The sequence below is a fragment of the Corylus avellana genome, chromosome ca11 (assembly GCF_901000735.1).
Source record: "Corylus avellana chromosome ca11, CavTom2PMs-1.0".
Lineage (NCBI taxonomy): Eukaryota > Viridiplantae > Streptophyta > Magnoliopsida > Fagales > Betulaceae > Corylus > Corylus avellana.
In genome coordinates this window covers 4,948,395-4,963,378 of record NC_081551.1, presented here as the reverse complement: position 1 = coordinate 4,963,378, position 14,984 = coordinate 4,948,395, and the positions used below count along the sequence as shown (strand labels likewise).

General features: G+C 35.5%; 2 protein-coding genes across 2 annotated transcripts; both read right to left on the bottom strand.

Moving 5' to 3' along the window:
- Window positions 1-122: 122 nt before the first annotated feature.
- On the bottom strand, window positions 123-2,915 carry LOC132165784 (large ribosomal subunit protein eL30-like). Its single transcript, XM_059576467.1, has 5 exons — window positions 2,745-2,915; window positions 2,549-2,654; window positions 2,323-2,424; window positions 586-654; window positions 123-509 (listed from the first exon to the last, which is right to left on the bottom strand). The coding sequence occupies exons 1-5, from the start codon at window positions 2,763-2,765 to the stop codon at window positions 469-471; spliced, it is 339 nt and encodes a 112-aa protein (XP_059432450.1). The 5' UTR covers window positions 2,766-2,915; the 3' UTR covers window positions 123-468.
- A 1,343-nt stretch (window positions 2,916-4,258) lies between these two features.
- LOC132165655 (uncharacterized) lies at window positions 4,259-9,895 on the bottom strand. The gene is made up of 5 exons (XM_059576306.1): window positions 9,460-9,895; window positions 7,032-8,376; window positions 5,674-5,895; window positions 5,431-5,582; window positions 4,259-5,094 (listed from the first exon to the last, which is right to left on the bottom strand). The coding sequence occupies exons 2-5, from the start codon at window positions 8,344-8,346 to the stop codon at window positions 4,624-4,626; spliced, it is 2,160 nt and encodes a 719-aa protein (XP_059432289.1). The 5' UTR covers window positions 8,347-8,376; window positions 9,460-9,895; the 3' UTR covers window positions 4,259-4,623.
- Window positions 9,896-14,984: the final 5,089 nt, after the last annotated feature.

Here is a 14,984-nt window from a genome sequence, read left to right as displayed (position 1 = left end):
TTCATTTCATCGTTAATAAGATAAACCTGCATCAAGGTCTTACGATAGCTAGAATCTTTTTTTTTTTTTTTTTTGTCATTGGGATTTCATTTATCAAGGCTAAAGAGGCTTATAACTCCACTTCACTTGAAATGGAGATGAACTATTTTATGGTTCACATTTTGTTTTGATGTGTCTAACAATGTAAGTTGGGACAAACCCATTGGAGAAACAGGGTATTTTCCTAATCATTTTCACGGTTATAGCCAAACAAAAAATAGCTTATTTTCCCCAAAAATATTTTCCACTGAAATCATTTTCCTTGACAAAATAAAATGTCTTACAATCAAAACAAATGGAACCTAAGTTACAAACATCGCCATGAACATACCAAAACTGAACAGAAATCATGCATCTTAAGATAAGTTTAAAAGAAGGGCAATGTTAGAAGACTGATATAAGATTCTACTCTCCGGCAACAAAAACTGCTTAATGGTCACCGGGCAGTGTCTTAATGATATCAGAATCACCTGCAAGACAAGAACAGACCAATAAACTCCCAGGTCAATGCCTAAAGGACAGAGTTAAACATACTAAATAGATTACCTGGATCAATAACGCTAAGGCAAGAGACACGGAAATACTTGCCGCAAGCTGTTCCCAAGTCATTATTGTCTACAAATCGCAAGAAAAAGGGTTAGAGAAAAAAGGGTTTTTTATTCGGATAGGAGAGAGAGAGAGAGAGAGATCACTTTCACATAAGTTGAACACAAAAATACATCTATTTAAAGAAAGATTTAGAATATCTATTGCCAACCATCAAGGAAAATGAAGATAAATAAGTTTTTAGGGTAAACAATAAGAACACAATCACATTGAAGGCTAGTGTGTGTTTAGTCTCTTTGTGGATGAAGGTTGGCTTCCCAATGGCATTCAAAAAGAAAAGTTACCACACGCTTTAGCACCCGAATAAACATAACCTTGGGAGATCAATTAGTTACTTGCATCAACTAGGTAATCTGTCAATAGGGCATTTATTCACTTCTCCAAATATCAAGCCTTTTCTTACGTGTTTTATAAATGTTAATTGATTCTTTCAAGAAACGAGGTATCTATTAGGCACTAATTGAGAAGCAGAAAACGATTGAATCAGTCACTGTGGTGAACAATGGAAAATTAAATATTCAATGAGTTTTCATAGTTTATAGAGGACATGAGCTTAGAATAGACAGATTGGCAGCTTTTTGATGCTTCAACCCAAATGTGAAGAAGACAACTTAGATTCTAGCTTTTCTTTTTCCCCCTCTTTCTCTCTTTGATTTTATGAAGTTACTTAAGTACCACAGCTTTAATGAGAATTAAAAAGCACAATTGTCCAAAAATTGGGAAGGATGCTATACTCCAAAAATTAGAAATTATGGGAGGTTCACATTTCCCATATATTCATGTAGTATACACATGGGTGTGAACATGTGTGTGTGTCTATGTGATATACACGAATATGTATACATTCGTATTTATGTATACTTATATGTATATAAAGCAACTGCACTGAATATGACTAAGATTGAGTACACGTGACAGCCGTGTTACCGCCTAACAATAGAGAAGCCCAAGACATGTCTGTGCAATATTGGAATGAGATTAAAGGCACAACCTTCCCTATTGCACATGATGGATTTAGAGGAAATGAACAGCGATAATTCACCAAAACAGCAAACCATTTAGAATTTAGTATGATTTCAGCTACTATCTCTACTGCAGGAAAAACTAGTAGCCTACTCCACCCCACCAAGTGGATGAGTATGGTCCCCGCACAAGAGGGAAACAAAATGATCCCCAACATGATAACTAAATTAATGAGCTGATCTGGTTTTCCTATGCAGAAAAACAGTTCCTTTATTAAGCATTTCCCGTGAATCCAGCGTGTCTAAGATAAAGTGAACAAATTCAGACAATTTCAAAGAAATACAAATACTCATTACTTTTCTTTGTGGGGGTTGGGAGTAACTCCTCTTGTTACCTCCACCTTCTCAGAATTTCAAAGCCCTATAACTCAATTACCCGTTTAATTAGGATTCAAGAACATCTTGCTTTTTTGAGCAGACAATAAAGCACATTCGAAAAGCAATGAAAGTACTTCCATAAAATGTAACTAAACAATGCCTAAAGTAAACAAGCAACCCCCTATTCCATAAACCATAAAATAAATATAAAAAGAAAAAAGCTCCAAACCCAAATTCTGCACAACAAGTACAAATTGCGATAAAACCCAAAATACATGAATTCGCACAAAGCAGAAAAAACCAAATTAAAAGGCCCAACAGGGAAGAGAACGCTTACTTCCACTATAATGGTGAACCCCAACTTTGGCGAGCATCGCGTAGTACTCAATCTCGGATTTCCTTAGAGGCGGACAGTTATTGGAAATTATAATCAGTTTGCCTGCAAATAATCAAATAAACCAAAAATTTTCTAATCAAAACATCAACAACACATTACGCAAATATAAAATTCAAAATAATAAATCAACAAACGAGGTATAGCAAAATAGAGGCAAAAAGTAAACCTTTGGAGTTCCTGAGAGTGCGAAGCACGGTTTTATAGCCGAGCGTGAACTTGCCACTCTTCATCACGAGCTGGAGCCTGTTGTTGATGCTCTCGTGGGTCTTCTTCTGCATATTCACAAAGAGAGAGAGAGAGAGATTCAGAACTAATTGCTTCACGAGTACAAAGCTTTAGATCAAAATGACTTGAGGGCGTACGGTTTTCTTGCCGGCGGCCATTGTTGCTGTCGTTGCGCTACCCTTCCTGGACTATTGCAAAGATCGAGATGGAAAGTTGCAGAGTTGGTACCAAAGTGGGCAAACAAAAATGTTTGGTCGCTACAAGTAAATGTAGAGGGAAGGGATTAGGGTTTGCTGAGAGGGCAAAGTGGAAACCCTAGATAGTCGCCGCAGACACGTGTTCTGTTTTCCTCACTTCTCTACTTCTCTTTTCTTTTTTTTTCTTTTTTTTAATAAAAAAAAAAAAGGAATTCAACACTTCCACTCTTAATACTTTGTGACGTGATTTTTAAAATTATTATACATGAGTATAAGAGTGTGGGTAGAATTTCTATTTTATTATAAGCTAGTTTCTCAAAATGTGCGATTTTGAACAATGTCGCAAAATGTGATTAATGAAAACATGATTTTTAAAATGCTGTTAAACATTTGGTAAGATTGTAATTTAATTTTTAAAATAATTTCTTGTCCTTTAAAAATGCACCCATTGTCTATGATTTAAAAACTTGTTTTCATTTTATCAAACTTCACTATTTTCTAAAAACACACTTTCAAGAAGAAGAAAAAAAAAAATCGCGATTTTTTCCCCTTAATATGTGGCACTCTTGAGTATTACAAAGTTTATAAAAGCATTTACAATGAGCTATTTATATTTAGTTTTTTTTTTTTTTTTTTTTTTTTTTTTTTTTTTCTGACAACACCTATTTAAAAAGTTCTGTTCTCTACTTTATATTTAACTCTTATCACATAGATGCTCCATACATTGAACATTCCAAGAGCCAAAATGCTAAAGTTATATAATTTTTTAAGCTTATTTTTTACCCTCATTTCTCTTGATTGATCTATACTAATAAAATAATAATATTTAACTAAATAGAGAAATATATAAAAAGTTTTGATATTTGACTCTAAATTTTATAAAGTGAACTTTTTATTTGAGAAGTTCATTGTAAATACGCTAAAGACCTTGTAATAAATGTTGGATTACACATTGTTTTATTTAGCATTTGCAACTTCACACATTGTTCACATAAATTAAGTGAGATCAGTAATTGCTACTATTTACTCATTTTGATCTTAACCCCCGAATTCAAGACATTTTTTTCCTCTGCTTTTCTGTTTCTGAGCAAAAATAAGGCACTATGGTTCTTTTGCGAATTGAACGAAAATTTGGCCTGATGAGAATAATATCCAGTTCAAATCCAACAAACGAGAATATAATTCTTGATCCTCTTATAGAATCTGAAGGTTGGATTCAGAAAGACCCTCCCCATCTCAAGTTATTTTGAAATATAAACCATATTTTAAATTAGACTTTTCTTGTTTCGGGTCAGGTCAGGCCGGGTAGGAACAAGTTTTAATTGTTAGGAACTTGACAAATAATAATAGCAAGTTTGAATGCCTAAAGCATATTGAAGAAAATAATAATAACAGCAGTTTAAGCATGTGGGGCACCCCCATGCACCTGCAGATCCTACACTTAAGACGGAATCTGAGTATTGGAACAAAGACATAATAATCCAATACAAATTTGACCAACAGTTCAAGTTTACAAAGTAGAAACTCTGGTTCAACAGGTAAACAAGATGCCATGGAAGGAAAATCAGTCCACTCAAAGAGAGACCTAAATTTGAAGGGTTCTAACACTAAAGAAAACTCGGCCTCAACCCGAAGCACTCCCCGCAAAAACCCAAACCCATCTACGAACTGGATCCTTCTGCTTAGCTGGGACAATTCCTTCTTAGAAGCAACACCTGCAGACCTGCAAAGATGCAATCATAACTTTCTTACCATTGTCTAACTCACCAACCCATAAGAAAATCCATTTAGCAGCTAGGGATAAATTTTAGCCTGATCCCTACTGCTTGGTGTTTTTGCCCTGCGCTGCAAGTTTTGCTGCTACTTGTTCTTCTGACAAAGGCAAATAGTATATTCGAGGGGTTGCTTTGGTTTTCCGAAACAGATCGTCCAGAGTTACAATAGGAGGGTCAAGTTTCTCTGGAAGCGGAGGTGGGGGTGGAAGATGAACCCGCTCTCTTGTTTGAGGTGGGTTAGACAAAGGTGGCGGTGGTGGAAGAACAGGAGGTGGGGGTGGAAGTTGCTGCCTATGTTGACGGGGTGAGGGCTGGGGCTGTGAGGTGGGTGGTGCTGGAGGAACAGTAGGACCAGCACTGGCAGGCGTAGTTGGAGTCTGAGGAGCCTCCTCAGCCCGCGTTTTCACCTCCTGAGGATCAACAAACTCAGCCACTAGGAGACGCCCACCATTCGGAGGCCATTGTAAGTTATACACAGCATTCCTCGTTTCTGTGGCTTCTTCAACTGATGAGTACTGCATCACAACAGTTCCAGAATAGTGGGATTAAATTAAATGATCTAAACTTTGAGATACATGGATGCAAAACAAACTAGACGGATACAAAGGTGCTCTTATTTTAAATGAAATCCTGACATTTAAATGACATAAGATGATACTATAATAATCGCTAAAAGACCCAGCCTTTTTGTAGCTGGGTATTGCATCCCATTTGGAAGACAATACAGGGAGAGGTTTTGAGTGGCAGGTAAAGGCTACCCCTTTTTTGCAGCCTAGCATCTCCCATATGGTATGTGTGATCGTGTGAACACAAACTAAAGTATATAATGAACCGAGAGGAAGTAGTCTTACGGTAACATAGCAGTGGGTCTTGATGTGGTCCATCCAGAAACTTGTAACACTCCCGGTTTTGCCCAGAAGTTCGTGCACTGCTTTCAAGGTAAAGGGACGCAGAAATCGATCAATTCTAAGGGAATTAGTCGGAGGTTTTTGCGATGGTGGAACTGCCAATAGATAAAAGGAAGATCATTCAGATACTATATCAACAATTGCTGGAAATTTTCACATCCAATCAGAAAAACAGCACTAACGTACCAACACGTTCCTTGGGTGTATTCTCACTATTTGTAGAGTCTGACCTAGAGAAATTACGCTTCAAAGCAGTAGGTTGGATAGTGTCCTTGGGCGTAGTCTGGAAAGTCTCCTTTGGGGTAGTGGTAGGAGTAGTAGAGCTCTGGGGCTCTGGCACTTTGAGGCCTTCAGAGTTCCACCTGCGCTGCCTCTTGAGTGGCTCATTATTTCCAACTGCCGCTAGATCTGTAAAGACATCTTATCAATAAAAATTGGCCATAAGAACTGAATATTTAATTTAAATTGAAATTATCAATTGAAAAAAAGGCACTATCACAGATATCACTAAACAACATAACAAGCTTAATGTCAAAGAAGAATCATCACATAGCCCCAAAAATTTGGTTTTCAAAGCAGTAGGACAATTTTTTTTAAAAAAAAAAAATAGTAAGTTGGGGAATGAGTGAAAGTGGCAAAATTCTAGTGATTTAACAGTTGCCAAGTGCTTAAATACCATGACAATTACAGTTTCCAGTGTATTAAGGCCTCTCCATGAGTATATGCCAATCGACTTTTTAAGGGTTTAGTCTCACAAATTCTTTCTTCAAAATTGTCAATAGAACTTCAAATGACAATGAATACAGTAAAATTTTCGATAAAGATGATCATAAAAAATGGTATATAGTGAGATAAGTTTCCATATGCCACATGTAATCCCATAAAAAATATATCACTCAATCCCTTTATTTTTTTTTGATAAGTAAATACGTGTGAGCATCTTGATGATGAGCAATCAAGTTCAGAGCAAAAAGCATATTGTTGTACATGAAAACCACACCAAGCTATTATCAAGCCTTGCACAACACATTAGAGATATGGGTGGAAATAAATGTGGAATTTATATCTGGAAGGTGCAGCAATGGCAGAGTGAAAACTACCAAAATCTTTATTTCCCTGCACCTATCATCTACTCAAAATCGTAAATAGATTCCTGTTTAGCTTTAAGTGTAATCACGTTCATTTTTTTTCCCCGTCAAAATCAAAAGACTTTTTTTCAATCCTAAATACAAATAGGGACACACGATTCTTAAACTGATGGCTGCTTCAACCATCATCAAGTAACTGATCCACAAAATAAGAGATTTTTTCCAGAATTTGGGCATAGAGAGTTTCAGGCATGAAAGTGCTCATATACCAATATACCATAAAATAAGAGAGACCACAAATGATTCAAAGCAAAAGTATTGAATGTGATAAATGGAAGGTGAGGAAAGATAAATAGTGCATCTTGGTAACAAAACTACAGAAAACTTCACATCCATGCAGAAAATACAGAAGTTAACAGGTAAAAAATTAAGAATTAATCATATTCAAATGCTTACCGTTAAGTTTTCTTTTATCGGCAAGTGCAGCTGGTCGATTCTCATTCTCAACATGGACATCTTTCTTTTCAGATATAGCATCCCCAAGAATAGCAATATGACTTTCCTCCTTTACAACAGGAACTTCACTTTTCTCGCTTCTATTTTCAACTTCTTCAGAATTATACTTCGAATCAATTTGCCTAGTCTCCAGCACATCCTCTTCCATGGAATCATCACCAGAACTCCTGTCTAAATTTAACTGTTCTGAGTACCCTAAATCTGCACTATCAATTTTCTTGCTTATGTCTGCATCTGTAGCACTATTGTCATCTTTCCCTCCATCAGATTCCTTGTTCTCATGTGGCACTTCAACATCCATTGGATGTGATTCGCCACCAACTGGAACAACATTGCTGGATGATGGTTCCACCATCTCAGGGTTAACAACATCTAGTTCTAATTTGACATGATCAGCAATTACATTATCCTTTAGTTCAATTTTTTCATTAATTGACACAGAATCAGTAGAAATAGAATCAGATTTTACTTGAGACCCTAAAATAGGGCTGACCTCAGATACCTGGTTCTCCGGAGTTGAAGAGTCGAGCATGAAACCTTCGGGGGGAGGCTTTAAACCCTCATTCTCCAGTTGGGGCTTTGAATCCTCATTCTCCAGCTGGGGCTTTGAATCCTCATTCTCCAGCTGGGGCTTTGGATCCTCATTCTCCAGCTGTGGCATTGAATCCTCATTCTCTAGCTGGGGCTTCAAATCGTCATTCTCCATCAAGGACTTTGAGTTTCCATTCTCCTTTTGAGTTTCAATATTCTCCAAATTGTGCTCACTCAAAACTACTTCAGATGTCACAGTCTCCGTTACTTCAATGCTGGTTTCTACAGTAGTAGAATGAACAACCAGCTCCTCTTCCACCCTAGCAGCATCAGTACCACCAAGTATGTCACCTTCCCCAACTTTTCCTTGATCCAAAGCTGCTGCACTGTCATTAATGTCAACCTGAACCATACCACTATCTGTATTCTTGTTCTTGTTCTTGTTGCCACCAGAATTTGCAAGCTCTTTAGCTGTTCCTGCAGCAACTGGCACTGTCGGAGCATCTTTTTCTCCAACTACAGGTTTGCTTCCAAAATCAACACCATTATCCACATCTTCTTTAGCATTTTCCATTTCAACGCGAAGAGCTTCATCCAAACGTCTAATCAAGTCATCCTTCAAACCCTTGGTTGTTAATTTCCTTCTCTTAAGTTCCTCTTTTAGCTCCGTAACCTTCCACTGATCAATTGACCGATTGCCAAGAACTGGATATGGTGACGACATCTTTTCCAACTAAAATGCACCTCCACAAGCCTGATTAAAACATTAGATTGATACATAGTCAGCCACTTACGGAGAAGGACACAACTGAAAAGAGCTTCAGCAAAACACATAAGAAGAGGTACTCTCCACCCAGTACTAAACATGGAACAATGACTTATAAATAAGAGTAATGGAAAAATTTAGCAGTATCTGACAAAGACAACATAACCTATAAACCACATTGGAAGGACAGAGATGATAGACAACTGCCTAAGGAACATAACAAGCATATAACTTTTTGTTATCAATTCAAGATAAAGGCTCAGTTACCAGTATGGTTCCAGCATCTCAGTTTATAGATCTTAAAATATATTTGCCCAAAATATTTATTTCATTCAAGAATAAGTCCGTCTCAGAAGCTGTTATTATGTATAACACAAGTTTCCAATTCCATAAGATATTAAAGGTTTAACAAAGAAAGGATTCAATAAATACAGTTCCTGCCAACATATGTAATATGAACACAAGTTCTTAGAAGCTTAAGGACAATGTATTAACAAATCATGAGAAACAAAAGAGGCAACCAAAATAGAGCAAAGAGTCAACCAAAACGGTAAACCATTTACATTTAAACTACCACGCAATATTGTTATAACAACTCACATACAGGAAAATAAACATCAAGCAGATTTGTTCTACTTGATGTGAAGTGATACAACTCAATAAACCACATGATGCGATTTTCCCAGGTCCAGAAATGGGAATATAAAAAGTAAGGAATAAAATAATTCCCAGAACGCTTTCCAGAAAACATTGTCCAAGCAAAGAACTAAAACCCATATTAAATTACTAATAATCTTGAGGAAAACCAAAAAATCCTAAATATCCTCTAATAATTGCGGAACATGCAACAAAATCAAACCAGCTCTCACAAATGTATTTTCTTAGAAAATCCGATCACAGGAAAAAATTCAATCAAAATAAACATAAAATGAACTGCGCACAATGCCAGAGAAATGCGTCTAAATAAACCCTAACTAATCCATGCATCATAAGCCCCAAAAATCGAACACCAAGATTAAGAACTAAAACAGAAAAATCAAAGCCATTGATGAAAGATGGAAAATTACTCACAGAAATAGTTGATTCGCGGCCGCGGAAACGCTCAAAGGCCTAAACTTCCTTCAAGGAAAAAGGAGATGATAGGTGAAACCCTAATTTCAGAGCACAAAACCCACACATTAGAGCAGGAAGACACGGTAAACCATTAAACCAAACCCAGACAAAAGACACGCTGAATCTCGTTAATCCCCATAATTTAGACAACAAAACTCTGCCTCCCTCGTTTCGTTTCTGCTCCTGAAAACAACAAACGACAACAAAAAAGAACAAAAAAAAAACCAGATATAGCTGAAACAAAGAAAACACGGAAAGCAAATTGAAAACAGAAAAGCAAAATCGAATTGTAGAAATGAAAAGGACAAAAATGGTTTCAGTTTGGGATTTCTTTCGGGGTTCTAGGGTTTTTATTCTTTTTTCGCTTGGAAGTTTTTGTGAGTTATCGAGGAAAGGAGAGGGGACGAGTTATAATAGGGGAGTTTTTCTATCTAAAAGGACTGATTTTCAGTTACCCTTGTACCGAAAATACCCTTTTATGCCTACACGTGGCAGTACTCATTTTTATTTTTATATATTATAGAATATAGAAATTGTGTACTTTTCTTTAAAAGAAAAGAAAAATACATGGTTTACAAAGCTTTCAAAAACGTTATCTACGCAGCATGGATTTTACAAATTTTTATTTTTATTATCTCTCACAGTAACGAGAGTTGCTAAGGGTCAATAAGTTTTTTATATTTAGTTTATATTCTCTTATAAATTTAATAGATTAATTATTACATTAGGGTCCACCATTGACTAATAAAAAGTCTCCACAAATCTAATGGTTGATTTCTAAGATGAGATTAGCCAAAGAGAGCCCCTACTATCAGGTCCATCTTGATAACACCCCTTTTACAACATCCAATTACTATGTGATACATCATCAATTTAAGAAAAATGCAAAAAATAAAAGTGCGAACGACCACACCAAATTCGAGAAAAAAAAAAAAAAAACCGTGGGTCTCATCAAACCCACAGGTCGAAGATTAACCATTTAGGAATTTTATCACCCTAAAATCTAGTGTATTTTAGTCCAACTTATTTTTGTTCACTTTTTATGTTTTTGCTTATGTGTCGGTTATTAATTGGGAGCTATAAAATGAGTGTTATCAGGATGGTCTTGATACAAAGTTTTCTCTTAGCCAAATATGAGAAAAATATTGACCCCTAACATTTCTCGTTAAAATTTCATAAAACTCAAATTAATGGTTATTTTGTCATATCACACCTATAAAATCACATAACATGTACACTACATTCTCACATGTAATACCACTATGAAAGATGGGAAGTAAGTTATATAGAGCGGATATGTTATAAAGATATTAATTAGTGATAAGTTTCACATTAGTTAATTACTATGTGCAATTGAGTTTTATAAGTGATTATAGAAAAATTTTAAATTGATTAGTACTTCAAGTGATAATGCAAATGTAAGTATGTAACTAGCATTTTTTTTTTTTTCTTTTTCTTTTTCTGAATCGTTACATCTAATACCCCTTCCATCAGAGTTGGAGGTCGCAAAGGCATTGCAATTTGCAACCTCCACAAGGGTGTAGGTCATTGGCAGGGAGGGGGGATTGGCATAGGCCATGCCCCACTCAATTCTTACGAACAAAAAATTTTTAAGGTAAAAAATATATATAATAATAATGTGTAAGGTACCGGCTCCTAGCAGCAAAATTTTTTAGCCTCCTACCTATAATAATTTCTGGCTCCATCCTATCATGGGCTCCATGACCCAATAGCGGAGGCTTTCTACCCGACCTCTGTAAGGGATGGGTCGCAAAGGTTATCAATTTCACCCCCAAAGAACTAACTAGGCTCAGTGCATTCTGAAACAAATCCTGAAGGCACTATGCTTACTCTTCTTTATTGCATTAAAAAAATCAATAATAAAAATTAAAAAACATTTAAAAAAAGAAAAAAGTATTTTGTAGCAAAAAACCACTCTGTGTCCTCTACGTTTGATCATTTTTTGAATCCCACTCCACAGAGGGAGTCGGGACTTCAAATTAAAGATTAAAAAAAAAAAAAAAAAAGAGGTGTTTTGAGGGATATATCTTGATGTGTCCACTCTCGTTGAGAGAATGATTCATTCCCCTCATCTTAGGGTCCAATAGTTACATAACCTTCGTATTGGGGTGTACATTGTGCATAAGAAGTACGAACAAGATGGTTTTTTCTTTACTTTCCAGTTTTTCCTCCTTCAGTCCTTTGTGTGTCCTTTACGATGTCGACGATCCACCTCAGCAATATATGTGGAACACACGCATAGACATGCTCAATATATATATATATATATATATATTAAGAGGTGTGATACAGTCATAACTTAAACTCAATTTTAGCTTAATTTTTAGACCAAATTTCTTTTTCTCTCTCTAGTTTAAGGCTCTCTCTCCTCCACAAGCAGTTTTTTTTTTTTTTTTTAACAAAAAAAAAAACTTAAGAAAAAAATTGGGTTAAAGTTGGATTTAAGTTGTGTCTTTATCATTTTCCATATATTAGACCGATGTAAATGTACATGATCAAAACATGGGATAGCATGCGCTTATAGCGGAAATGAAAAGCTTGGAAATCAATGACTGGATACACTACAAAATAACTATTTTTTCTTGACTAGCGTTTTTTGACGTGTTGTGATATCTAACACGTCAGAAAACTTTTCTGACGTGGCATTTCTTACGTGTGTTGAAGGTTAGAAACGTAGGGGTCAGTAAATTTTTTTTACTGACGTGTCACTGTTGACATGACAGTTAAACACGTCAGTAATTATTGACGTATTAAACTACCACGTCAAAAATTTCTGACATGATAATATTACACGTCAAAATTTATTGACGTGTAAAAATTTAACACTTCAATAAAATATATAATTTTTAAAGTTTTAAAATCCTAAAAAATTTATTGACATGTCAATGTCAAACAGGTCAGAATTTAATGAGGTGTGGATATTGCCAGGTCACTAATTACTGACCTGCCAACTTTACCACGTTAGAAAAATATTTATTGACGTGGCATAAAATGCCACGTCAATAATTAGTGATGTGGCACAAATTCGTTTACCGTAGTCACGTCAGAAATTGATAGTTTTTTAGTAGTCATAGTGACTAGAGACATGATTTGTTGAAAATTGCTACATATAGGAAACTGATAGGGATAGTAATATTCAAAGACATTGTCTTGTAATAGTTCGAGAGGCCATTGTGTGGGTCATAGATAGTGTTTAGTAGAGGTGAAAAGGCGGGCGGTTATTAATCGCCCACTAACTGCTAACCGCTGTTGAAGGTAGTTAAGAAAAATCACTAACTGCCTAGGCGCTTACGATTAGCGGTTTTTGGTTTTGAAAAAACCGCTAACCCTTTATGTATATTATATAATATATAATATATAAAAATACATGAAACAACGTCGTTTTTGTGTTTTTATATATATATATATATATATATATATATATAAATCTAGAAATGATATCGTATGTAGTAAGGTATTATTATATATTCATATTACCATAAAAACATCATTTTGTTTTTGTGAATTTTTTTCTTTAATAAAAATTAACTTTTTAATTTTTTCTTTAAAAAACGGTTAGCAGTTAATATGTCACCGGTTAACCGCCTAAGCGGTTAGTGGATTTTACTAACTGCCTAGGTGATTTTAATTGTTCTATCAATTAAGAGATATCCTAAAAAAAAACAAAACAAAAAAAAAAAACAAAAACAAAAACAGAGGAAGGCATGCTAATTAATGAATCCCTAGTAAATTCCGACGCATGTGTGTGTCGAAATACATCAGTTTTGCAATAAAAATACCAAAGGCCTCTTTGGACAGTGAAGTGAGAAGTTAAACTGTATTATTAATCATGTCAAAAAAACAAAAAATAAGTAGAGTGCACACAAAATCAACTCATTTTTGGATTCACAATATAGCCACAAGGTTCATAATTAATCCGATGAGTTAATTAATGGCTAATTGGCATGGTGAACATGTGTTATATCAATTGCTAATTAAGATGTAGCCTTTTATACTCGTAATTAATGCATCAACCAATCATATAGTGAATCTAAATATATTTCTTTAAGCTTAGTTTTAATAAAATCTATAAAGGCAAAAGAGAATGAGTAGTGCAGTTGAATATGTGGTTGAAAAATAGTATTTTTTTTTAAAAAATAAATAATAATAAAAAATAAATTATTAATGAAAGAAATTAAGCTTATCTTAAACCGGATTGACTAAATCACTTAACAGAATCCATAACATAAAAGAAAACATTTTGGGGAAAATACATTTTACCTTCATAAAGTATATATCCATTTTCATTTTGACGTCTAATGTTTAAAAAGTGACACATGACATCCACAATGTTTAACACATTAACAAAAAAACTCATCCATTAATCAGGAGCACATATTTGTATTACACGTCCTCTTTCCAATCCCTCTTCTTCTTATCTTCTTTGTTCAACCGCCGAACACCGGCCACCACAAAGAGCGAAAGAGGACTTGAAATTTGAGGCAAATATGGTTATGTCAGCCAGACTATCTCATAGCTTCCCTCGTCACGGCCAGAAACCAGTCGGGAAATTGGCGGCCCGGAATCCGTTTATTGCAAAAATGTACATTTTCTAACATGTTGTATAATTTTCTAGTGTCAATTTTGGTGAAACTAGAGGCTTCGTCTGAATAATAAAAGGGATGGGGTCAAATGGGGCACGCATTATTGGGATGGGGGAGGGTAATTTGGGCATAGTAAATAGAGTAATATCACATGCATAGGAATTATTACTAGATACAAGCACTTCCATTCTCTTACTTAAGTGGCTCATTCTAACCATTGGATCAAAAGCTATTAATAATCTACCTAGGACTATGATTAAGATTAGGATTAGGATTAGGAATTACCTATAAATTGAATCCTTTGATCATTGTTCTTCTATGACTCACTGAAGCACAGAAAAGAACAAGAAAGTATGTCGGTGAGAATATGACATCGTGGATCAAATGGAGAGAAGTGGAGCCTTATGACTCACCTCGGCCTAAGATGGGTAATTTGGTAGTTGTTGTAGGTATTTTTGTTGTGAAATATGAAGAAGAAGAAGAACCTGAGAAAGAAAGGAAATCGCTAGTGGCAAGTCCCAAGAGAAAAATCACGGATTTTGTTATAGCTAGAACCCCAAAGAAGGAGTAGCAGAAAGAGATGCTCAAAGGGAAGCTACAACGACCTGGATTTCAAGATAAACCAAAAGAAGTCTAAAATTAGTAATGAAAAACCCACAGCCGATACGATGAGATCGGAGAAGAAGGTGGACGTGCCCACCGCCGTTCCAAACCCACCGCCGAACATGCCTGAGGTATTCAAGGGTCATGTAAGGGTAGTAAATGGAATAGAAGCGGTTATGGTGATACAAAAATGCCTCATGGAAACCGACCTTAAACCTAACCATGGTCAGTTGTCCATACCGTTTGGGAAGATCAACAAAGGTTTCTTGAGAGAGA

What these genes read in the sequence shown, in the direction of transcription:
- LOC132165784 (XM_059576467.1), bottom strand. Translation starts at nt 2,765, where the DNA reads ATGGCCGCCGGCAAGAAAACC. An exon ending in CACTCTCAGGAACTCCAAAG is followed by an intron (nt 2,425 to 2,548) that starts GTTTACTTTTTG and finishes GATTATTTGCAG; the next exon opens with GCAAACTGATTATAATTTCC. An exon ending in CCTTAGCGTTATTGATCCAG is followed by an intron (nt 510 to 585) that starts GTAATCTATTTA and finishes CTTGTCTTGCAG; the next exon opens with GTGATTCTGATATCATTAAG.
- LOC132165655 (XM_059576306.1), bottom strand. Translation starts at nt 8,346, where the DNA reads ATGTCGTCACCATATCCAGTTCTTGGCAATCGGTCAATTGATCAGTGG. An exon ending in CGATAAAAGAAAACTTAACG is followed by an intron (nt 5,896 to 7,031) that starts GTAAGCATTTGA and finishes ATGTCTTTACAG; the next exon opens with ATCTAGCGGCAGTTGGAAAT. An exon ending in AGACCCACTGCTATGTTACC is followed by an intron (nt 5,095 to 5,430) that starts GTAAGACTACTT and finishes GTTGTGATGCAG; the next exon opens with TACTCATCAGTTGAAGAAGC.